The sequence below is a fragment of the Lissotriton helveticus genome, chromosome 5_1 (assembly GCF_964261635.1).
Source record: "Lissotriton helveticus chromosome 5_1, aLisHel1.1, whole genome shotgun sequence".
Classification (NCBI taxonomy): domain Eukaryota; kingdom Metazoa; phylum Chordata; class Amphibia; order Caudata; family Salamandridae; genus Lissotriton; species Lissotriton helveticus.
The window spans coordinates 1373670036-1373695017 of record NC_136065.1 but is presented as its reverse complement, the minus strand read 5'-3'; the positions used below and the strand labels follow the sequence as shown (position 1 = coordinate 1373695017).

General features: G+C 49.5%; 1 protein-coding gene across 2 annotated transcripts in view; it reads right to left on the bottom strand.

The window, feature by feature from the left end:
* PPARD (peroxisome proliferator activated receptor delta) overlaps positions 1–24982 on the bottom strand; it is a 165881-nt gene that overhangs the window by 29857 nt on the left and 111042 nt on the right. For both annotated transcript variants that reach the window (XM_078644310.1, XM_078644311.1), the window contains exons 2-3: positions 17539–17771; positions 16802–16953 (exon numbers count right to left, since the gene is read on the bottom strand). In XM_078644310.1, the coding sequence (XP_078500436.1) occupies positions 16802–16953; positions 17539–17671 (285 nt within the window). In that variant the 5' untranslated portion in view covers positions 17672–17771. The remainder of the gene's footprint in view (positions 1–16801; positions 16954–17538; positions 17772–24982) is intronic.

The window sequence follows — 24982 nt, the reverse complement described above, 5'->3', positions numbered from 1 at the left end:
GGGTGACAGTTGGGTCAGTTCTTCTTTTCGGAGACTGAAAAACCATGGAAACAAATAGGTTAACAATATCTCCAAATTAATAAAGATCCTTTGCCCGGGGAGGCGGGAGGGTTGCTTATGACTTTGATGAGGATACCCCTGGAAGAGAACTAGGATTACAGGTAAGTAACTAATCCTTCTCTTCCAGGGGATCCTTATCAATAGTCATAAGCATTAGAATAGAATAGCGAGCCTCATCTCATCTCCCTGCGGGCAAAGGAGTAACAATACAGTAATAACATTACTAAGCCTAGAAAAACTAAGCTTGTACAGGCCGCGATCCATCTGGAGATGGATCTTTTGGCAGCTGGAAAACCCGTCCTCAGTGGACCGTAGTTGATAAACAATTGGTCCGCCTTCCTACATTTTTTGGTCTTTTCCAAATAAAATTTAAGGACTCTTTTGAGATCTAAAGAGTGCAGCGACCGCTCAGCCAGGGTCGTAGGGTTTGGAAAAAAAGAAGGAAGAGAAATAGACTGATTTATATGAAAATCAGAGACCACCTTAGGTAAAAAGGATGGATGCGCCCTCAAGACTACTCTGTTGTGATGGAAAACAGTGTAGGGTTCTTTTGTACACAGCGCCTGTAACTCACTTACTCTGCGCGCTGATGTAATTGCAACTAGAAAAGTGGGCTTCCACGAGAGGTGTTGCAAGGAAGATCTGTGGATGGGTTTAAAGGGGGGGCCCATCAACTTAGACAACACTAGGTTTAATTCCCACGGAGGAGAAGGGTTTCAAACAGGGGGGTACACTTTCTTCAACCCCTGTAAGAAGTCCTTGACCACCTCCATCTGGAAGAAGGAGGGCTGAGTAGGAGACTTCCTATAAGCCATAATGGCCGAGAGGTGCACCCTGATCGAAGCATATTTAAGACCAGATCTTGCTAAGTACAACAAGTAAGGCAGAATCACCTCCTCCTGTGCTGAAGAGGGATCAAAGTGACGTTCTCTGCACCAAAGAAAAAACCTCTTCCACTTAAACGCATAAGACGTTCTTGTGGAGGGTCGTTTCGCTTCCTTTAAAATGTGCATACAATTGGGTGGCAAATTTAAATGTCCGTATTGTATGACCTCAGGAGCCATGCTGTTAAGTGCAGTGAGGGAAGGTTGGGATGAAGAATTCTCCCCCCCATCTTGGTCAACAGGTCCGGCCTGCAGGGCAGTCTCCTGGGTGGAAACACCGACAGCTGTAGAAGGTCTGGGTACCACCACTGCCGAGGCCAGTCCTGTGCTACCAGGATCATGGTCATGCTGGATCTGATGAGTTTGGACACCACCTTCGGAATCAGGGGCAGAGGAAGAAAAGCGTAGGCAAATGTCCCTGACCAGTCCATCAAAAGGGCATTCCCCCTTGTCCCTGGACGGTGGAATCTGGACGCGAAGGCGTGGCATTTTGAGTTTTCGTCGTCCACCAACAGGTCTATTTCTGGACGACCCCAGCGATGGAAGAGGTCTGCCACCACCTCGTCGTGCAGCACCCAGTCTGGCTGATCTTCGAAGTACCTGCTGAGTGCGTCGGCCTTGATATTTAGCTCTCCTGGGAGGTGCACCGCCACTACTGTGAGGTTCCGGGCAAGCAGCCAGTGCCATATGGCTTGTGCCTCCAGAGAGAGAGGACGCGACCGAGTTCCGCCCTGCTTGTTCAGGTAGAATATGGTCGTCGTATTGTCCGTTTGTATCCGAACTGAGTGTGATTCGAGTGCAGGAAGGAAGGACTATAGAGCAAGATGGACTGCTCGAAGCTCCAGCATGTTGATATGGTAGGTCTGTTCTTTTGCTGACCACCTTCCTTGAATCTGCAGACACCCCATGTGTGCTCCCCAGCCTTGGAGAGATGCGTCTGACTATAGACTGTCGGGAGAGGTTGGTGAAAAGACACTCCCACCAGAAGGTTGTGAGGGTGAGTCCACCATTTGATGGAAGTCTTCGTCACCTGGGAAAGATAGATCCTGTCTTCCCAGAGCCCCGTCGACTGATCCCATTGATCCTGCAGAGCCTGCTGCAAATGTTGCATCCTCAGCCTGGCGTGAGGAATCAGGAAGATACAGGACACCATGGAACCCAGCAAAGACGCTACTTGATGCGCTGTTGAATTCTGGGACTGTAGTAGAACTCTGCACTTTTGCTGTTTAGAAAATAGTCCCTCCTCGGAAGGATACGCTTTTCCCAATTTTGTATCCAGAATGGAGCCCAGGTAGTGAATGGATTGGGTCGGTAGTTGTACGGACTTCTCCATGTTGACGTGGAGGCCGAGCCTGTGCAATTGTAGCAGGCAAAGGTGAAAGTCGTTCTCTACCTGATGAGGAGATGGGCCTTTTAGGAGCCAGTCGTCCAGATAGGGATAGATGAAAAGTCCTCTTTTGTGCAGGCAGGCTGCCACCACTGCCATGCATTTGGTGAAGACTCTCGGCGCTGACTTTAGCCCGAAAGGCAGGACCCTGTAATGGTAGTGTTTGCTGCCCACCAGAAACCTTAAGAACTTCCGATGTCGCATGGCAATTGGAATGTGGAAGTAGGCATCTTGCAAGTCCATCGAACACATCCAATCTCCCACTTGCAGATGTGGACATATTTGGTGAAGAGCAAGCATGCGGAACTTCTCCTTGACTATGTTCTTGTTCAGAACACAAAGATCCAGGATATGCCGGAACTTGTTTTCCTGATCCTTTTTGGGGACAAGAAAGTATCTGGAGTGGACTCCTTTTCCCCTTTGTGAGGGAGGCACTTCTTCTATAGCTCGTTTTAGCAGAAGAGCCTTCACCTCTTTTCGGAGCATATCGAGTTGGTGCGGACGAGATTTCTTTGGGGGAATGTCCTGTTGAGGCGCACGGAAACGAAGAGCATATCCATTGCGCAGTGTATTCAGCACCCACCGATCGTTCGTGATACTGCCCCGCTCTGCCAGATGTTTTGAAACACTTCCTCCCACTGGAGTGGATAACGGCGCTACAGGAAGCCAGTGCTCATTGTTTTCCTCCTCTCGTCGAGGTAGAGGCTGCTGGTGACCTCCTCTACCTCGGTTGGCTTTATCACCCCGAAACTGGGTTTTGCCCTGGGTCTTATTTTGGGACCACTGAGGAGTTTGAACCCTCTGTTGAGCCCCTCTGCCTCTGTTGGACTTGAAACGGCGTTTAAACTCCTTCTTTTTCTCTAAGCCGACTGCCTTGACGGTGTCGAGCTCGGCTTTCATCCGACTCATCTCGTCATCCGTGTGCTGGCCGAAGAGAGATGTTCCGGTAAACGGGAGGTTCAGAATGCACTGCTGCGGATCAGGCTTGAGGCCTGTCAGGCGCAGCCAAGATGAACGTCTGGCACATACTCCATGGGCATATGAATGTCCCGCCAGTTTGCTCCGTCTGCAGCAGTGCTAATTATCTGGTTAGCCACCAGACTTCCTTCCGCCAGGGTCTCCTCGAAGTCTTGTTGGTCCTCCTTTGGCAATTTTGCCTTACAACGCTCCATTGAGTCCCACAAGGTTCTATCGTACCTACCTAAAAGCGCAGCCGCGCTAGAAACCTTCAGCGTCGAAGCGGCAGAACTGCAGACCTTGCGGCCCCACGAGTCTTGCAACTTGCTGTCCTTATCAGGAGGAGTTGAGGAGGAGGGAGAGACTGAGTGGGTCTTTCGTGCCGCCGCCACGACTACTGAGTCGGCGGGCGGGTCCGCTTTCACAAAGACCGGGTCCGAGGGTGCGGCCTTATACTTCTTTTGGATGCGAGCCGGCACCGCTTTTGCCGATGCTGGAGCCAGGAGCACATCATTGACAGGATCCATGATCCCTGGGACCAACGGTAGCACTGGACGAGACCCTGACTTTTGGTGAAGAGTCTCAAAGATCACTGTCGTGGAGACCTGTGGCACAGACAGCTCGATGTTTAATTTCAGTGCCCCCCTCTGTAAGACATCATGATAGGTGTTGATATCGTCCACCGGGGAAACCCTAGAGACAGGGCTATCAGCCAAAGTGGGAGAGTAATCCCGTATGGAAGAGCGGGTAGAGGAGGTAGGAGAAGTAGCTGGTGTTCGAGCCCTTCTTTCGCGAGATCTTCTGGCGGGTATCTCCCATCTAGGGGAACGATCGCGCCTCCTCTCGTGAGACCTCCCTGTGCGTTATTCTCGTGCAGGGGAACGAGATGCAGCTCGCCTCACAGGCGATCTTTCTCTGCGCCTGGGAGGGCTGCGACTGTCTACTTCCTCGACCAGTCTTTGCAGAGGAGATCTGTGTACTGGGCTGACATATTCCTGCAGCAGTCTTGTAGCACCTGAGTCTCGCCAATTGTGCAGAGGCATATTCCATCCGGGAGACAACTGCACACCATCAGTGGGAGGTCTGCGGGCAGGACTTCTGGATCTTGATCTGGAAGAACCAGAAGAGTGACGGGAGGCTGATTCAGTCACTAGGATCACTGAACCATCCCTGGATCTTCGTTCATGGTGTCTCGACGTCGATCTGGACCGTTTATGGCGCCTCGACGTCGAATGCTCTGAAGGCGCATGCCTTGACTCCGAGCGATGATGACCTCTCGACGTCGACCGGTGCTGTCCCACCGTCGACGGAGTCCTTTCCTTCGACGCCAACCGTCTCTGTGGCGCCGGTGGATCAGGTGATCTCGAGGTCGCATGCCTCGACGGCGAACGGCGTGAGGAATGGTCTCTCGACGTCGAGTGGTGTTGTGTGGCCGACGACAGAGCTTCCTTTGACTTCGAATGTCTACGTGACGTCGGCGGAGGGGTATTGGTCGCCCTCGACGCCGAACGTGGACGCGACGTCGATGAGGATTTCCTCCTCGACGCCGATCGATGCCTGGTCGTCGACGGCGGAGGACTTGCGGCTCTCGACGTCGGTCGCTTAGCCTGCGACGATGGAGGTGAGCCAGCTCTCGACGCCGAACGTCGTGAAGACGACGAAGGCTCCTTACCCCTCGACGCCGAACGTCGCCTGGTTGACGACGGCGGAGGTGTAACGCCCCTCGACGCTGATCGCCGCCTGGTTGACGACAGCGGAGGGGTCTTATCTCTAGACGCCGATCGTTGCAGAGTTGACGATGGCGGAGGGTCTTGACATCTTGACGATGACATACCTGATCTTCTGAACGGCGAACCCGCCGTCGACGGTGATAAACGTAGTTTTTTCTAAGAATGACCCACTGGTTGCTCCTTTCTTAGCGCCGAGCCCGACGCTGAAGCAGCAGGACGAGAAGACTCGCCCTTTGAAGTTTCTCTGGACCTCTTGGAGCTCTTCTTGGCTGGGGACCTCCCTCTAGAAGACCTATGGGCTAGGCCATAGACTCGAATTCTCTCCCTGTCTTTCAGAGTTCTTGATGACAGGGACTCACAGTGAGGGCAGGTCCTAGGGTCATGTTCTTCAGGTAGGCAAAGGATGCATACCTCATGGCTGTCCGTCTTTGCCTTCTTCTTGCCACAAGAAGGGCACTTGTCAAAAAGGGAAGGCATATCAAGATGAAAATGCCAACCAACAAGAGAAAACCTACTTGACTAGATGAAAAACATCGAAGTAAGGTTAAAAAAGTAGAAAACTGAGAGAATTTTCTGTCAGAAACAGAAAAAGAGTGGAGCTGTGTAACCAGGATCCTTCCTGAAGGAGCCGGAAAGAACAACTGACCCAACTGTCACCCCTGAGGCATGATGGGATACTGGGGGTCATGAGTGCCTTAAAGGCACGGTGTCAGTTTTTTGTAGCATGCTGCTACAGGTTAGCTTTTCAGTCTCTTTAGACTGTGTGTTTGCAATGCAGCCTGGGAGCTTTCTATGCTTTCAGGATATAATAAGAATTTCTACTGCTTTTTCAGCATTAAAACAGTTTCAAAACAATCTTTGATGTTGTTTTTCATGTTTCTAATGCATTTGTTTCATGTATGGTGGAAATTCTTTAAAGCATAATCCAGCTTGTTTATATATATAATATAGTGTTTCCGGGGTCCCGCGCATGGGCGGGAATATTCTAATGCTTATGACTATTGATGAGGATCCCCTGGAAGAGAAGCAGACAATCTCAACATGGATAGTCTCCTGAATTAAGATCTTCTATGCATTGGCTGAGAAGCAGCCTCCAGAAGGTATTAGGGCACAATCCACCTGAGCCAAGGCTGCTACAATTGCCTTGGCATACTGAGATCCTGTCCTGGATATCTATCAGACTGCTACATGGGCTTCAGTGCATACACTGACCGAATTAGCCATTTATATTACAAGCAGCTGCCAAAAAGACATTCCAGATCTATAGCACATTCCTGAGGCACTATTGCTTGACAGTCGGGTCCATCAGGATGGGCATTTTGATCTGAGCCATTCTACACACCTGTCACCTTGTCACCTGCAGTGATATTTATTCATTCACAAGCTGAGGAATCAGTGTTCAGAAGTATTCATCAGAAGGACAGCCTACTTACCTTTAACACTATTTCTTCACCGCCCACCCATCTCCACCACGTTCTGTGGAATGGACTCCTTTTCCATCTGAAAATTTCTGACTTCAGGAATCAGCACACTGATCATTCTAATTCGCTGATGGGCTCCTCGTGTGAGGGTGCGCACAACCCTATGATAAAAACCGACATCAGTGTGCATGTGTGGAGCTTACATGTGGCTCCATTCTCCACTTCTGTGGTGGAATAAAGTCAGCACAGAGCCACCTTTTGGCATATAGGGGCATTGCTTTTTGAGTTTCCAGATCTAGTCTGGCACCAGGGGATATTCACAAGGTGAGGAATATGCAGTTAGATAGAGTATCTACTAAAAAGAGTGGTACCAACGGTAAGTAGCTTGTTCTTCATGCAGCCACTACAACTGAGGGAGTAGGAGTAGGAGAAGCTGGAAATAAATTGGCCGCTCTGTGAAAATACTGCCCAATGGGAAAGTCCATGCAAAAAAGAACACACACATGTCCCTCACCTCTCTGGTGTGTCTGCCGGTGCTGCTCCTCCTGGACACACAACCGCTCCAGTAAGGCTAGGTAGGATGAGGCTCTACCTCTCACTATGGGGCAGCCTGTTCAAAGAGGCTGCCTACTAATCATGGCCCAGTCAGCAGCCTGGGAGAGGCAGGCAGTCATCGAGCTCTAAAACACATGCTGCACTGCGCATGGCCCGTGGACACTATGACAGCAAGTAGGTTACGTAGGATAAGAGTGTCAATGTTTTTAATTGATGTTTCGCTATGGCTCAAGACTGGCCCAGCACTGTGGAATAAAGTGAATAGTATCCAAGCTGTTCTTCCGAAGCCTATGTCAGTACCTCCTGGCCTACTTAAAAAATAAGTGGAAACACAGAGCAACCGTCAAGGTAATCTCAGGATCCAGACATCTACGGCACATAGAAAAGCAGGAATGGACAACTCCATTGCGTAAGGCTACTGTGTGGTCCAAATACTTTTCCTGGAGATGTTGCAGCCAATGCCACAGCAGCACCACCTCATACTAAGACATGAACTAGTGGGAACAACTATGCTGGCTGGAGATACTTCAAGATGAGAAATCTGTAGGAAGTAGTATGAATGAGAAAAACTTAACACAGTGACCCTTCAACAGGAAACGCCTCCTCACCCAAACTACCTACAGCAAAATGACCAGGGATGGTAATCACCACTATGTATAGAGATGGAGTAGTTTCCTACCTGTAACTCCAGTTCTGTAGTAGGGGTATCTCTGTTATAGTCATAATCTAGTGCATAGCTTTCCAAACTTTTCATGTTGGTGACACACCTTTTTATGCAAAAATGTTGAGGGACACGGCAATGCGAGCGCGTGCAGCGCGTGAGCCTGAACCACCTAAGAGGGGTTGGGGGGGTGAAGGGGGGGGGGGTTGTGCCTCTTATTGCTCTGGTTTCCTTTTATACCGACTTTATCTGCTTTTGTGCCATCTACTTGTGGCTCTTTCCTCTCTTGCCATCTTTTGCCTCTTGTTACCTTTTGTGCTGCCTTGCAAAGCTTAAGTGTGCCATCTTCTGTGCTTATTTTTACAGTACCTGCCCTTTCCCCCCGCTCCTTTCCTGCCAGGCCTCAACTTCTGTCGCAAAAGGTAGACAAACAGCATGAATAATAAGCTATCATTCATGCAGCAGGTGAGGTGAACCCAAAGCTATCAAACAACAACTGCACCTAAATATGGCTGTCTTTTACTGGAGGGCGAGGTGACACATTTTCCTTACATTTTGGTTCCTGGCACTCCTGCTGCATTACTACAATTTAAGATAATTCAATACAAAGAGGTATTAAGGATAGCATTTATGCTTTGGGTCGTCTCAAATATTTTGGTATTAGCAGGTTGCATGTAAGGTCTTTTCCAAGAAAAAGAAATGTTCTGCCTACCGTTTGCCATAAGTACATGATGTAAACCCAACACCCACCTTGCATTTCTCACCTAGTTGATGAAATATATAAGTTTCATTCGTAGATGATCAAACATCAACTTGTAACTATTTTTACAATTAAATACAAGAAAAGGCTGTGATCCAGCCCAGTGACCTGGAACCTTGTATGAAATGCCATGCTTTATTTTCCACCAATAGTTTATTTAAGCCTCAAACCTTCAAAATATGGGAAAGAATGACGTCGACATATGGCTACATGCTACAGGGGACCACCTTCCTTCTAGCTCGATCTTTTCGTTGACATTCAGATGTATTGTGGGAGTTGAAGTTAAGTGAAGCAATTATTTTTGCGTACATGAAAGAAAGGATCTGGAAAAGAAAATCCCCGGACTAGAGCATAGTGTCCCTGATGATGAGGAGACATTTTGGAGCCTTAGAATGAACCTTTTAGATTTCATTTTTTTCTATAGATTTCCTGACTATATTATTCCATTGCCGCCTGGTGTTGTCATTACAATTGCAAAAAATTACCTATATTATTTGGCTGGTGAGCGCCACATACATGCTGAAAACGTAAAGCCCCTCGCACAGCCCCTCGCAGATTTGTGTCTTTACTATTTTGCAGTTTTATTGATTGCAGTGTCTGGCAACAGGCATGCTACCTTTCTCAGCGTCGACTCGGCATGTTCGGATTCATTTCAAACCGGTCAATAAATCAAGTCCTCTTCTGGAGAAAATTAGGACCTGCCCTTTCCCCCGCTCCTTTCCTGCCTCTTGCTCCTCTGCCCCCTGCTTTCAACCTCTCCTCTCCACACCCTGTGCGTCACAAGTGCTCCCCGGTGGTAATCAGCAATGTCCCTCTATTAAACCCAGAAGGTACCAATAAAAAAGAGAAAAGTGTGATTTTTAGGTTCGGGTGGGTGCGCCGAGATCCGAGAGGGGTCCCTGGAAGCGGGGCTGTTGTCCCGTATTTACGACCACGTGGAAGCAGTCAGAGACCTCTGGCTGCAGAGGATCACACTAATTCACAGGGGCGTGGGGCGAAAGTGAGAGGCTGCTTAGCCTTTCGCAGCCCTAGGATGCGGTCCTGAAGATATGGAGGGCAGCACGGCTGAGAGAGGTTCGCCCTCCGCCCCCTGGTTCCCTCAGAGAAGGCTAAAAAAAAAAGTAACACTGGGCGAGCAAGAAACCTGAGCTGCTATGCGGGGGCCGCGCACTCCCAGAGGGGAGGGGGGGGGGGGGGGGGGGCGGGGGGTTGTGGGGGTTAAATACTCACGGTTGCTCCTGTTCACGAGGCTCCGCTCTGCAGCTGCTCCACCTTCCGTCGTGCACGTCGCGATTACTGAGTGAGGGGGCTCCAGTCGCATTCCAATAATATTGGCCGGCAGACGTCATCGCATCGCGCGACACACCTACGTGTGGGTCGCGCCACACAGTAACGTGTCGCGCCACAGTTTGGAAAGCACTGATCTAGTGAATAGTTCCGCCCATGTGCGTGGACCCCGGAGCAATCAAAAATAATCTCTTAAGCTGTCTTCTGTGCAGACCTGCATAGACACGTAAGAGAAAATTAAAGACAAATAATGCAGCCTATACCTACAAGGCTACACTGTCCAGTACTTCAACTAGAAATGCAAAGGATATTCCACCAATATCACATTTAACACAATCTGCCAAGTTTCACCCATAGAGAAACTTCCCCGTCACAAAATCCTTGGAATGATATTGAGGAAGGGATGGACAGACAAGCCCCCATAGACTGCCATTATATATCTGGAAAAAGGATACCGTGCCTTTAAGGAACTCTCCAGAGACCCACAGCCAAAGTCCTTTTACTTTCAGTTCTTTTTGACGGTGTATATAGTAAGGCCTGTAGCATACAGTACATTATCATTTTCTCCACCGGGGAGGAGGGCGAGCGCTTATGACTATAACAGAGATACCCCTACTACAGAACTGGAGTTACAGGTAAGAAACTACTCCTTCTGTAGTAGGGGATCTCTGTGTATAGTCATAATCTAGTGAATAGAATGGCAAGCCCATCCCTACAAACTAATCCGGCGGTGGAGGAAAAAGACAACACCACTACTGTGCAGACAGATTTCTTAACGAAGCCTGCCCAACCTGAGTATCTGCTCTGGCATCAAAGTCCAGACAGTAATGCTTAGCAAAGGTATGGACCGACTTCCAAGTGGCAGCCCTGCAGATATCTGCAATGGGAACATTACGTAGCAAAGCCGTTGTAGCCGCTTTGCCCCTGGTGGAATGAGCCTTAGGCTTACCCCCTAAGGTCTTATTAGCCTTTTGGTAACATAATTGGATACAGGACACAATCCACCTAGAGATGGACTGTTTAGAGGTAGCAAGACCCGTCCTGACTGACCCATAGTTGACAAACAGTTGGTCTGACCTACTAATATCCTTGGTCTTATCCAGATAGAATTTCAACACCCTTCCCACATCCAGGGAATGAAGAGACCTTTCCACTGGAGTGGAAGGACTTTGGAAAAACGTAGGTAAAGTTATAGTCTGATTGACATGGAAATCAGAGATCACCTTAGGAAGTAACTTAGGGTGAGTACGCATCACAACCTTAGCAGCATGAAATACAGTATAAGGTTCCTGGCAACACAATGCCTGAATTTCACTCACCCTGCGGGCCGATGCAATGGCCACGAGGAACGCCACCTTCCACGATAGGTGCTGTAGTGAAGCCTTATGAATAGGCTCAAAAGGTTCCTTCATCAACCTGGACAGCCCCACATTCAGCTCCCACAAAGGCGAAGGAAGCCGAACAGGAGGAAACACTTTCTTCAATCCCTCAAAAAAATTCTTTATCACAGGAATCTGAAAGAAGGATGTCTGTGAAGGGCATTTCCTGTGCGCAGTTAATGCTGCGAGGTGAACCTTAATGGAATGGAAATTAAGGCCAGACTGAGCCAAATGCAAAAGGTATGGAAGGATGACATCTTCCTTGCAAGTCGTTGGATCATAGTTCTTAGACATGCACCAGATGCAGAACCGCTTCCACTTGTAAGCGTAAGAAGTCCTAGTGGAAGGTCGCTTAGCCTCCTTCAATATGTCCATGCAATCCTCAGGAAGCTTCAGGTGTCCCTATTGCACTATCTCAGAAACCATGCCGCCAAACTCAACGATGAGAGGTTGGGGTGCACCATCTGCCCCCCGAACTTCGTGAGAAGGTCCGGCCGACACAGCAACCGCACGTGGGGTAGGAGAGACCGGTGAAGCAGGTTCGTGAACCACCACTGTCTCGGCCATTCCGGAGCGATGAGAATCATCCGCGCCCTGGACTGAGGCAGCTTGATGAGCACCGTCGGAATCAGGGGAATGGGTGGAAAAGTTTACAGAAAGCTGTTTGACCAGATGATCCATAACGCGTTCCCCAGAGTCCCCTGTTGGTAATACCTGGAGGCAAAGCCTCTGCATTTTCTGTTTTCGGCGGTGGCGAACAGATCTACGTCTGGAGTGCCCCACCTGGCGAACATGTCTTCGAGCACCTCGTGGTTTATGACCCACTCGTGGTTTTCTTGGATCATCCTGCTGAGTGCGTCCGCCTGAGCATTCTGCACACCTGGCAGATGAGTGGCCGTTATCCTCAGTTCTCTGGCTAGCAGCCACTGCCAGATCGCCTGCGCTTCTTGAGACAGTGTGCGCGATCTCGAGCCCCCCTGCTTGTTGAGGTAATACATCGTGGTCGTATTGTCCATCTGTACAAGCAAGGAGTCTGTTTGGAAGGACGGATGAAAAGCCTTCAGTGCCAAGTGAACAGCTATGAGTTCCAGGAAATTGATGGGATATGTGGATTCCGCTGGAGACCACGTTCCCTGGATCTGCAGATGGTCTGAATGCGCTCTCCAGCCGTGGAGAGAAGCATCCGTCACAATAGTCTGAGTGGGAATGTCCTTGTGGAACGGAACCCCTTTGAGGAGATTCTCTGCTGAGCACCACCATCTCAGGGACAGTTGAGCGTGAAGGGACAACCGGATCCGGTCGTCCCAGCACCCCCGCTTCTGGTCCCACTGATCCTCCAGACATTCCTGCAGCGGCCTCATGTGCAGGCGTGCATGTGGAGTAAGGAAGAAGCAAGAGGCCATCGACCCCAGAAGAGAAGACACCGTCCTCACTGTTGTAGATGGAACAGCCATGAGAGCCTGAGACTTCCGAAGGATCGATAAACGTCTCTCCTCCGAAGGAGACACGCTTGCTATAAGCGTATTGATGGAGGCTCCCAAGTACTGTAGGCACTGGACAGGAGTCGGGACAGACTTAGACATGTTTATGTGCAACCCCAGCTGGTTCAAAAGGACGGCCGTCCTGTTGAAGTTCAATTGTGCTTCCTGGAAGGTGGAGGCTTTGATCAACCAGTCGTCCAGGCACGGGTAGACAAACACCTTGTTCTTTCTCAGGTGCGCTGCCACCACAGCCATGCATTTCGAAAAAGTCATGGGTGCAGACTTCAGTCCAAACGGTAGTACGGTGTACTGATAGTGATTGGCGCCAACTAGGAAGCGCAGGAACTTCCGGTGTTTCCTTGCAATGGGCACATGGAAGTACGCATCTTGCAGATCTATTGCGCAAATCAGTCTCCCCTTTGCAGCTGAGGATAAACCTGGTGCAAAGACAGCATGCAAAATTTTTCCCTGCGAATCCATTTGTTTGCTTGTCGCAAATCCAGAATGGGCCTGAACTCGTTCTTGTCCTTCTTGCATACCAGAAAGAACCGAGAGTAAAGACCCTTTCCCCTTTGAGACAGAGGGACGTCTTCTATAGCCCTTTTTCTCATCAGGGTATCGACCTCTACTTGGAGCTCGCGCAGTTGGAACTGCGAGCAGACTGGTGGAATCGCTGGAGGCGGGCTGACGAAACGAAGACTGTATCCATTGCAAACAATATTCAGCACCCACTTGTCTTGAGTAATTTTTCTCAACTCTGCCAATAAATGTCTTATGCTTCCCCCCACCGGAGCGGGTAACAGACAAGGGGGAAGTAACACCTCAGGGCCTAGACCCGGCCGGGCCTTTGGGTGTCGAGGAGGACAGAGGTGCCCCTCTGGCACTTCTGGAATGGCCGCCGCTGGTCCTGCTGCTGCTGCTGGCCAGCTTGACGACCGTGCCCTCTTCCCTGGGTTCCGAAACGTCTCTGGAAGGGACAGAAGGTCTTCTTCTGCTCTTTTGGCTTTGCTAACCCGACGGCCGTCAGGGTTTCTGCCTCCGCCTTCATGCGGGCCATCTCATCCGCATGCTTTCCAAGGAGTGTCGACCCAGAGAACGGCAAGTTGGCGACTCTCTGCTGCGCCTCTGGTTTCAGCGATGTCAGGCGCAACCAGGCATGGCGTCTCAGATTAATCCCGTGGCAGTATCCATGAGCCGCCAAGAGAGAGGAATCTGCAGCTGAGCTGATAACCCGATTGGAAACCATCATGCCCTTATTGATGATTTCCTGGAGGTCCTCCCTCCTGTCCCTAGGAAGGTGCTCCAGAAACTGCTGCAGGGACTCCCACAGAGACCGGTCATACTGACCCAAGAGAGCCGCGGCACTAGCGGCCTTCATGGATGTAGCAGCGGTACCACAGACATTTTGTCCCGCTGAATCCATCTGACGGCTCTCCTTATCCGGAGGCACCGTAGAAGATGGGGCAGTAGCGTGCTGCTTCCTGGCCGCCGTGACGATCACTGAATCCGGCACCGGGTCTGATCTAAGGAACGCCGGATCAGAGTCTGGGGGCCTGTACTTTTTCTGCAGCCGGGAAGGAGTGGATTTCGTTGACGCTGGAGTCAGGAAGAGCTCCATTGCCGGTTCCTTCAGCCCTGGCACTAAGGGTAACAAGGGTCGCGACAACTGCCGCTTGTGCAAGGTCTCGAAAATCACTGATGTAGAAGGTGTGGGTACCGTTCGCGTAATCCCCAGCTTGGCTGCCCCTCTCAATAACACCTCCTGAAACGATATGTCATCCACCGGTGACACTCTCGTATGGGGGGAATCCGATAAGGTGGGCGAATACTCCCGGGCACTGGAAGAGTCTGTATGACGGGACCTTGACCTGTCCCTCCTGTGACGATGTCGGGACCTTGTCGAAGATAGACGGTCACTCCTTGTTCGGTGTCTCCGTCTGGACCGTGACCTAGACCTCCTAGGTCTCGGGCGATCCACTGGCCTTACAGGAAGCGAAGGCCGCCGAGGCAAAACCGGAAACCTAGGCTGTGGAGGCCCCGTAGGCGGCAACAGGAAGCGCAGCAGAGATAGAGACCGTGGAGGAGGCCGCGGTAGAGGAGGTGGATGAGGAGGAGGAGAAGGAATCTCCTTAGGCAATGGCGTAGGCGTCCGGGGCCTAGATGGTGAGTAGGTCAGAGAATATTGAGAGTCCTAAGACCTAACCACTCTCCTCTTCTTCTTCTGAGCAGGCCTTGACGAGGATGTTCTCGAGGCCGACTTTTTTGCAGACGAGCGCCGGCGTGACTGGGGGCTCGTGGATCTAGAAGACAGGCTGACCACTGAGGGAGGGGACACAGTTCTGGCCCTTGATAGCCTCCTCGACGTCGATTTCTCCTTCCTCGACGTCGACCTCTTCCTCGACGTCGAACTTCTCGACGCCGATACGTCCCTCGACGTCGACTCTTCTCTTCGACGTCGGACAGCGGTGTCGCCTCGACAGGGAGCGTCGGTGCCTCCTGGACCCATCCAGACGTCAAAGTCTCGACGCTGATGAAGTCCTCGACGTCGACCTCGTCCGAGGTCTCGACGTCAGTCCCCTCGACGTCGAACGTCGCTTCGACTCAGAGCCCTGGGGTGACGGGCAGCAGATGGTGGTGGTCATCCCTCTCAACGCCGACGTCGAGGCTATCGACGTCGACAGATCTGTGCCTTTTCCTGGCCTTTTTTGACTGGGGAGCCCCCCAGAGGCTGTAGCACGGGCAGAGGACGATGACTGTGTCCCTCCATGCCCAGACCCGCCTGGTTCTTGATGTCTCCTCTGCTCCAGGCCTTGGAGACTAATCTTTTCCCTGTCCCTCAGGGTCCTCCCGGAGAAGGATTGACAAATCTCACAGTCTTCAGGGACATGAGAGGAAGGGAGACAGAGGATACACACTCTGTGCCAGGAAGAAGGCTAAATCGGACGCTCACACTGAGGGCACTTGTCGAACAATGCTGGCATATTCAACAGAAGAGTGGGCCAAACTGGCCGAAAAACCCAGAAAAAGGAAGAAGAAGCAGTCAGACGTCGAGTGAAACACTCAAAACACTTGAAAAGTGCCCACAAATTGAAAAAACACCCAAAAAGGGAGAGCTCAATGCTCCAGGGTCCTGCTAGCAGGAGCCGGGATAAAAAACCTGAAAGTAAAAGGACTTTGGCTGTGCATCCTGGGATACAGAGAGTCTATGGAGAGTTCCTTTTCCAGACATATAATGGCTGCCTATGGGGGCTTGTCTGTCCATCCGTTCCTCTCTATCATTCCAAGGATTTTGTGAAGGGGACGTTTCTCTATGGGTGAAACTTGGCAGATTGTGTTAAATGTGATATTGGTGGAATATCCTTTGCATTTCTAGTTGAAGTACTGGACAGTGTAGCCTTGTAGGTATAGGCTGCATTATTTGTCTTTAATTTTCTCTTAAGTATCTATGCAGGCCTGCACAGAAGACAGCTTAAGAGATTATTTTTTATTGCTCCGGGGTCCACGCACATGGGCAGGACTATTCACTAGATTATGACTATACACAGAGATTCTCTACTACAGAAGTCTTGTTCATAACAGCAGCATAATAGAAAGTGAATGATGGGCACCAGGCGGCAAAACAACTTCAACCTGAACGTAGGATAAATATTTCATTAAGTGCAGCACTCCTAAAATGGAGGTCAACAAAGAGCTGGCAAATCGTTCTCTCAACTTTTGCTTTAAGTACCCAGAAGATCCAATCAAACTGGAACAGCCGGCATTGCCAGAGAGTGGCTAGTAACCGGTTCTGGCCTGTTTGCCTAGTAGGGAAGCAATGTGCTTACTAGCTATTGTAAGTTACCACCAGGCCAAGCATGAAACAAAGTAAAAGGAAGTTCATGGGAGCTCCCATGCCCAAACCACTTTCAGCTGTATAATTTTAGCACCATAACTAAATCACGGTTTAAGCTACCTCAACATCTTCGTGTCATCACCTCAATCAACCATGATTTAAGTATTCACAATGATACAATGTATTAAAAGTAACTGTTGCAGAAGCAAAGAAAAGAAGTCTGCATTGGGAGACTGATGAAGGCATCAATGCAGGCAGATCATTTCAGGTTATCAGTAGTGACACATCAAACTTTGGTATGCAAGACCCAGATGGCTGGTTAAAGTCTTTAATGAGATCCTCCAGTGTCGAGATGAGTAACACAGCATGCAACATTCCCTCCCCACCAGAGGCTTTCCATCTTGTACCTTACAGCCCTCACATGCATGGACGCCATAGTGAAATCCAGATGCTTTGTCTCCACAGACTCTGCACTCGACGGCTAGGCACCCGGCAAGCGTGTCCTCACGACCCAACTGGAGCTGCTCACACAGAGAAGACTGGGAACTCTGGGAAAAATCTGGGAGAGAAAGAAGAATAAAAATGGACACAAAAATTAATCTAAGCAAAAACCCCTGGAAGAGAAGCTTGCACTGATCCACAAGAAAAGCCTGGCACAGAAGGTATTAGCAGACATGCCTGCAACCTCCATGTAGGAAAATCTCCCTTACAATAGGCAGAAAAATGCTCATACTCAAATAACCCAAAGGGAGATTTCATAAATTAGGAGCATGGCAGAAAGTCCGACTTACACAAGTGGAAAACCCCTTGTAAAAGTACCTGGAAGAAAAGTAGATCCATTTTCCAACCCAAGAAAATACCTGTGTACCTCACCTGCCTGTCAGAAACAGAAAAGGCACATGCAACGCACTACATACAAAGAAACAGAGAATTAACCACAAGAAAGGACAGTTAATGTGTGAGGGGTGCCAGTACCAGCATTGACAAGTTACAAGTGGTCTGGGTGGATGAGTGATGGTGAGAACAGAACAGCCCCCTGCACAGCACTGGGAATTTTCAATATAAGGGGCTGGGAAGGAATTAATCAAATCAGATGGTCTCAGCTGCCAGCTACCACACATTGCTCACAAAGCCCTTATGTTACCAGTGTCATGGCTTGATGGCTGAGAGCTGTCTGGTCCCACATCAGGGTCAGAGCCCACGTCTGTTGCATTCACTTCCTCTTCCGACGCCGCCTCCTCCTTGATCCTAAATCCTTCTTCCTGCAGCTTATCCATGCTTCCTGGCGCCTCAGTATCGACACAGATGTCACACTCATAGCTCCGGCATCATCCGTGTGTGCATGGAAAAGGATCCCCTAGTCACATGGTGTCTTCTCTGGAGAGTAGGAATAAAGTGAACATGAAAAGGAGGGTGAAAATAGCACCCCTAAACTATGAGAATGAAAGAGAGAGGACAAACTGCGTGCTATTGGCTTGACCATAGCTCCATAGCCCAATTACTGTCTATGTTCTCAATACATCCACTGTCAAATCACATCTGCAAGCAAAAAAAAAACGTACTTTCTTTCCCACCTATTTTTATTTTCCCATAAGCAGGATGAACACTGCCTTCTGGAATGGAAGATCTAGGAAAATACTTACTCCCCACCTTTCCATCTACATCACTTTTACTGTGGAGTCTCTTCACTAAACTTGAGCCAAATTAATACTTCAATTCTCAGATTTCAAATACACATGCCAACAAATTCCTATTCCCATCGTGCACTACTCAAGAACTAGCTATGGGTCCAACAGACATGCATATTACAAAAACTGCAAGTCATGTTTACTCATATGTGCATGTCACAGCTTTATTGATTCATAAATACGTTATTGCGACTGTTCTGGAATTTACAATTGCATATCTTCCACTTGTAAATTATTAGCAAAGTTTAGCAATTTTGCATTTGGCCAACACAGTAAAACAAGCATTTTCTATGCAATAGATCTCGCAGTTGTGAGAGTTTGAGCTATTGGCATTGTAAATGACAATGCCTTTTATTTATGTTTTGGTTTTTATAACATAAATAAAAGGCATTGTCATTTACAATGACAATAGCTTAAACTCGCGTAAAGGCGAGTCCTATTGCATTGCAAATGCTTGTTTGTGTTATTCAGGAGATGAGTCCCTCCATCTTGTGGTCATGAGCTGTAGACAGCTGATTGTGAGGGCTTAGCGTTTGTTAACGCTGGGAGGCCGAGGATGCGGCACAGAATATGTCTTGCACAACACAGCTTTAAAAACAAGATTGTTATAAACCAGCATGGGACTGGCTCCAGAACTTTAGAAGGAGCCATTTGATTGACATAATTGTTAGTCCGCCCATGCGGCCATATCCGGTCGATGTTATGATGACGTGCGACTTCAAGGAGTCTCCGTTAGGCTAATAAATATACCTGCGCGCGCGCTCAGGCATCTTGGTTCGGCAATAAACACGCCCCTCGCTCGCCCGGGCTTTTAACCGCTCATTAATCTGACTGATTATGTGATTGTGTCAGACAGACTCTTCACTAACGGAAATTGGTTTAAAAATGGGGCTTGCTAATTCTTTCTGCAGTGACCTTTTCCGAGCAGAAAACCACAGGCTTTTTCTGTTCCACTTACAGGTTTGTTATGTCCGGGGGTTGCTATAATGGAAACCGAATTGCCAAGTGGTCTGACCTATGTAGTGTAAAAGAGCTAGAAGTGGAACTATGGTTATTATTAGCAAAAAATGGAACCTGCCAAGTGACCTTTTATGAGGGCGGCACCTGCAAATAGCTGTGATAACCCTTCTAGCAACTCAGCAGCTAAATTGGTAAGCGTGAGCTTGGGGGCTCATCAAAGTCGAGTCTCTGGACACAGTGAAATTGACACTCGGTGTGACAGTAACAAAAAAAACAAGCAAACTCACCGCCGCAGCCTGGCTTCAACAGGAAGTCAGGCAAGCTTTGTTGGGACGGGGGCGGGGACGGACAAAAACAGGAAGCAGGCGCTCCTGTGGCCGCTAGAGGATTTCCATGTTAGCTAGCGGGGCTCCCGTGCTCGTGGTGAGCCCCGCGGCCCCCGCCTGTTACCCGGAATGACCCGCTGGCTGCCGAGGGACACGCAAGAAGAACCTGGTGAGTGGGATGTGAGGGGGATGTGTGCGCGTGTGTGTGCGCACGTGTGTGTATGCGTGTGTATGTATGCATGTGTGTGCGTGTTAAAATAGCACGATGACTGGTTGGTGGTGGGTGGGGGGGCGGGGGGGAGGTGGTGTGTAGGCGAGTGTCTGTCTGCCCGTTTGTCTGTTTGTAGTCAGGAGTGGCGGCTGAGGCCGCTGACGCGGACCCCTTCTGTACACAACCTGAGGTTGGTTCCAAAGGGCTGGGGGGGCCTCAATGCTCTCTTGTGTGTGTATGTGTGTGGGGGGGTGTCTCTGCATGTATGTATGTGCGTGCGTGCATGGGCGCTTGTGCGTGTGTGTATGCATTGTGCCTGCGTGGGTGTGTGGCTGTGTGTGATTGAGAGTGAATGCCAGGCAGGGGATGTGCACGGCGACGTGCGCGCCCTCGAGAAGGAATCTGAGACAGCGAGGCGCGTGGCCGATCGCTGTCTCACATTTCCCCAGACACGCCAGCAAAAGTTGTCTTCGCAGACAAAGCATGCTTTGCATGCTTTTTAGGTCTGCTCGACCTAAAAAGGTCATTTTTTAATATAAACAGGTTATATGCTTACTAGACCATGTTTAATGGATTCTCCTAGTAAATTGCCACTGTTCTTAAAGCATTCACAACTTTTTCCAACATTTTGTGACATGTGAGAACTAGATTACATGTGCTTACAAACCACCTCCTGCTCCCCACAACCACTACAGGAAGCAACAACATCAGAATATCTCTTCCCAATGTCTGGGGAGTGAGCTATATTCTATGGAAATAGCAACATTTTGTCCGTTTAAAGCAGACATCTGTGGATATCTTTTGAACTTGTTCGCAGCCCTTTACACATTCTTTTTCCGTAATTTATTCAAGGAATGCAAGCATCCACACATCCGTTTCACCTCAGTTTTTTTTATCCAACATTAACGCCCTATATAGATCTGTAATTACTTTACGACTCCCTGCCATAGTCAGGAGTGTCTGTATTGTGTGATTATTCTCCGGGGCCTCAGGGAAAGATGTTTAAAGATCTCAATACTTTTATTATGGTGTTTTGTAGAAAGTGCCCCTGCTAATGACAAAGAATTATTGTGCTTCCTCAAACATAATAAACTTATTATAACAGAGGCCTCCCCCATTTCAAAACATTTTTGTCACCAATCCCATTGCTACATCCCGTTACTAATGCTCTTAAAGGGTCTTATGATCCGACGGCGCAACTCTGGGATAAATGGGGATCTCTTCGAGATGTTTTGAAGTACTCTATACCCCACTATTGCCACCTGCTATGTTACATATACGAGGCCTTAGGATTTCTATCTGGTTTGGGAACTACAGTAACGGGGGGGGGGGAGGGGGGCGGGGGGGAATGGTTGCTTTAAATTTCAGCTAAATTGGTGCAGGTAGTTCTGTTATCTCTAGGCATGCAATTCTGGGTTTGGCCCTTCATCAGTAGAGACTAGAGAAAAGCCATCTGGGGTTGCTGAAATGCTGCCCAAGTCTCCACAGGCACACAAGTGCATCCAGGAGAGCATGTCAGCTCTTTGGCTCCATGGAGCCTTTTAAACACAAGGGGGAGGGGAGGGAGATGCCTCTCATCCCAGCTCAGTTCATCTCACTGCATTCTGGTGAACGCAGTACGCTTACTTCAAACTTGCTGTAGGCTCCCTTGAGCAAACAAGATGACAAGCTTAACTGGGATGTACCTTTGTTCCTGTGGAAAGGTACTGTGTCCTGCTCTCTACGTATGAAGGGCTAAACCCAGAAACAAGTGTCTAGAGATAAGGGCACTACCTGCACCAACTTAAGTAAAAAAACGACAGCAACTTTGAAGTAAGTGCACTACATTCATGAGAATGCAATGGGGTGAGAGGCAGTGTGCTCCCACCCCTTGATTCACATGCAATATGTACAAGCTGCTACCTATTACTGGATGTTCATCCCGCCTCATTGAGCACATTTCTCCCACATTGGCAATTACATTTCCTAGTTGCAAATGATGTGCGCCAATCCTTCTATCAGGAGAATTTTGCCCATTAACTGTAGTTCCTTTTCTCAAACCCTAATTGGTTTTTGCCATCTGATCACATTCATCATCTGCACAATTTTGCTTTGTTGCTTCTTTGAATGTAGAATCGTACTTACATTTCAGTTTGCCTTACTATTGTGTGTTTCAAGGATTTTTCTTTACCTTCCCATGTAGGTTGTTTTTCTCAGTATGCAAAGCTTGCGATCCTGGGGTTGTTTGAATTTAGATTCAAATTCATTAAGTACTTGCAGTGTTTTTTGGCCTCAGATTGCATTATTCTGTATTTTTAATACTCACTTGCATGCATTGCCATTTTGTACGCATATTACACAAGTTACTTACATGTGTAACTATATATCGGTAAGAGACATTAGTTAGTGATAGATTCCTTACCTTAGAATACACCCAGGCGTCAGACTGGATCCGGAAAGTTTTTTAGTCCTCAGTAACCCTGCGCGTCGGTAGGCGGCGTCGTAAGGCTCCACGTATGTCGCTGGCGTCGAAGTCACCAAGATGACGTCGCTGGAACCACTTAGACGCGCCCACGTGTGCTGACATCAGTTCTGTACACGACTTTCCGCGCCAGGAATGCAGAGCCATGCAAGATACTGACCACTGGTGCACTGAAACTAGGGCCCTGAAAAGGATGACCTAAACCCTAGAAATCAGTTCGCAGAATGGGGAGGATGGGTGGGGCAGTAAGCAATCTATCACTAACTAATGTCTCTTACAGATATATCGTTACACAAGTAAGTAACTTGTGCATCTGAAAGAGACACGTTAGTAATAGAATCCTTACCTAAGAATAGATACCCCAGCAATACCAACCCCGGTGGTTGGTCGGCGGACAAAGATCACACCAGAAAGTCACAGAGAACAGAACGGCCAAAGAAGCCGCCTCTCCGACTGGACTGTCAAGGCAATGATTAGTAAAAGTTTGCAGCGAGGCCCACGTGGCTGTCTGACAGATGTCTTGCAGGGGGACACCACGTCCCAATGCCGTAGTAGCTGCTGTTGCCCTTGGTAGAATGGGCGTGCAACCCCACTAGAGATTCCTTTTTAGCCCTAGAAAAACAGGCTTTGATCCACAAGACAACCCAGCGCGAGATAGTCCTCTTGTGTACAGCCCGGCCTTTTTTGGCACCCACATAGCCAACAAAGAGCTGGTCATCCACCAGGAACTGTTGTGTGCGATTTAAGTAAAATGAAAGCGCACGGTTTGGGTCAAGACGGTGGAGCCTCTCTTCCTCTCTGGAAGGGTGAGGAGGCGGCAAGAAAGTGGGCAAGGTGATAGTCTTCCCAATGTGAAAAGCAGTGACAACTTTTGGCAAGAATGAAGGACGAGTGCGAAGCACAATCTTGCCCGGATGGACTGACAGAAAAGGAGGCTTACAAGAAAGAGCCTGCAGCTCACTCACACGCCTAGCAGAGGTGATAGCAAATAGGAAAGCAGTCTTCAAAGTCAACAAACGAAGAGGACAGTTGTGGAGCGGCTCAAAAGGAGCGCACATCAAAAAAGAAAGTACCAGATTCAAGTCCCACTGCTGCATCACAAAAGGAATAGGAGGGAAAAGGTGAGTAATGCCTTTGAGAAATCTATTAACACTAGGGGACTTGAAAAGAGAGGGCTGATCAGGATGCCGGAGAAAGGCAGAGATTGCAGAAAGGTAGCCCTTGATGGTGCCCATAGCAGAGCCCTGCCGGGCCAAAGAAAGAAGGAGCAAAAGGACCTCTGAAAGAGGGACAGAAAGGGGATACACAGCCTTTGCTGTGCACCATGCCACAAATTTGTTCCACCTGCAGGCATATACCGATTTAGTGGAGCGACGCCTGGCTGCCAGAATGACATCACAGACTTCAGGAGTCAAACAGAATCAACTGTCGCCGCTCAATTTCCACGCATGTAGGTGGAGGCTGGACAGGTTCGGGTGGAGGACCGTCCCCTTCTGCTGCGACAGAACATCCTCCCGAAGAGGCAGTCTGATCGGGGAATCCACGCTCATACTGAGTAGCTCGGGATACCAAACTCTTCGAGCCCAGTCCGGTGCCACAAGAATGACTTGGGCCCGGTCGCGCCTGATCTTCTTCAGCACTCTGGGCAGAAGTGGTATAGGTGAAAAGGCGTACAATAGACCGCAGTTCCCCTTGCAACGAAAAGCATCGCCGAGTGAGTGCCGCCTTGAAAATTCCAATGCGCAGAACAGCTGACATTGCGTGTTCTCTTCGGTGCCGAATAGATCTAACCAAGGCTTTCCTCACTGTTGAAAGAGACCTTGCACCACCTCAGAGTGAAGACGCCATTCGTGATCCATCAGGCACCTGCGGCTGAGTTCATCCGCCCTGGCGTTCAAAGAACCTGCCATGTGTTGAATCATCAATGAAATGCCTTGACGTTCCAGCCATGTCCAGAGGCGCAGAGCCTCCTGACATAGGGTCCACGACCCCACCCCACCTTGTTTGTTGCAATACCACATGGCAGTGGTGTTGTCTGTGAAAACCTGCACCACCTTCCGCTTGACAGAGGGAACGAATGCCTTCAGTGCAAGAAAGGATTGCCCGAAGCTCCAGAAGGTTGATATGGAGCCTGGACTCCGCCGGAGCCAGAGGCCTCTCCAGTGGTGGCACCATTCCAGGAGGGACGCATCAGTCACCACTGTGTGCTCTGGTTGGGGAAGGGAGAGGGATCTGCCGCTGACCCAATGCTGATTCGTGAGCCACCACTGCAATTGTTGTGCAGTACCCTTTGGAGATCTGGATGTAGTCGGAGAGGTTCCTCTGATACTGCACCCACCGGAACTTCAGGTCCCACTGCAGAGCCCGCATATGCCATCTGGCATGGTTGGTGAGCAGAATGCAGGAGGCCATGAGGCTGAAAGATCGGAATCATAGCCCGAATGTTCCGGACTCGCTGTTCGGGAGGATAGACACGAAACTGCGCAGTGTCCAGAACCACTCCAATGAAGAGGAGCATCTGAGAGGGACTTCGGCACGTTGATGGAGAACCCCAGCAAATGCAGGAGTTCGGCCATAGTCTGGAGGTGTGAGACGACTGCCTGGGGTGAGCTCGCCTTCAACAGCCAGTCGTCGAGATAGGGGAAGACTGAAACCCCTGATCTGCGCAGATGAGCTGCGACCACCGCCATCACTTTCGTGAACACCCGAGGGGCGCTTGTAAGGCCGAAGGGGAGCACGGTGAACTGAAAATGCTCCTGCCCTACCATGAATCGCAAGCAACGCCGGTTGGCCGGCAGGACGGGTATATGAAAATAAGCGTCCTGCAGGTCCAACGCTACCAACCAGTCTTGCGGGTAGAGGGCAGACAAGACCCGAGCAAGTGTGAGCATCTTGAACTACTCCATTCGGAGGAAGCGATTGACATCCCGAAGGTCCAAGAT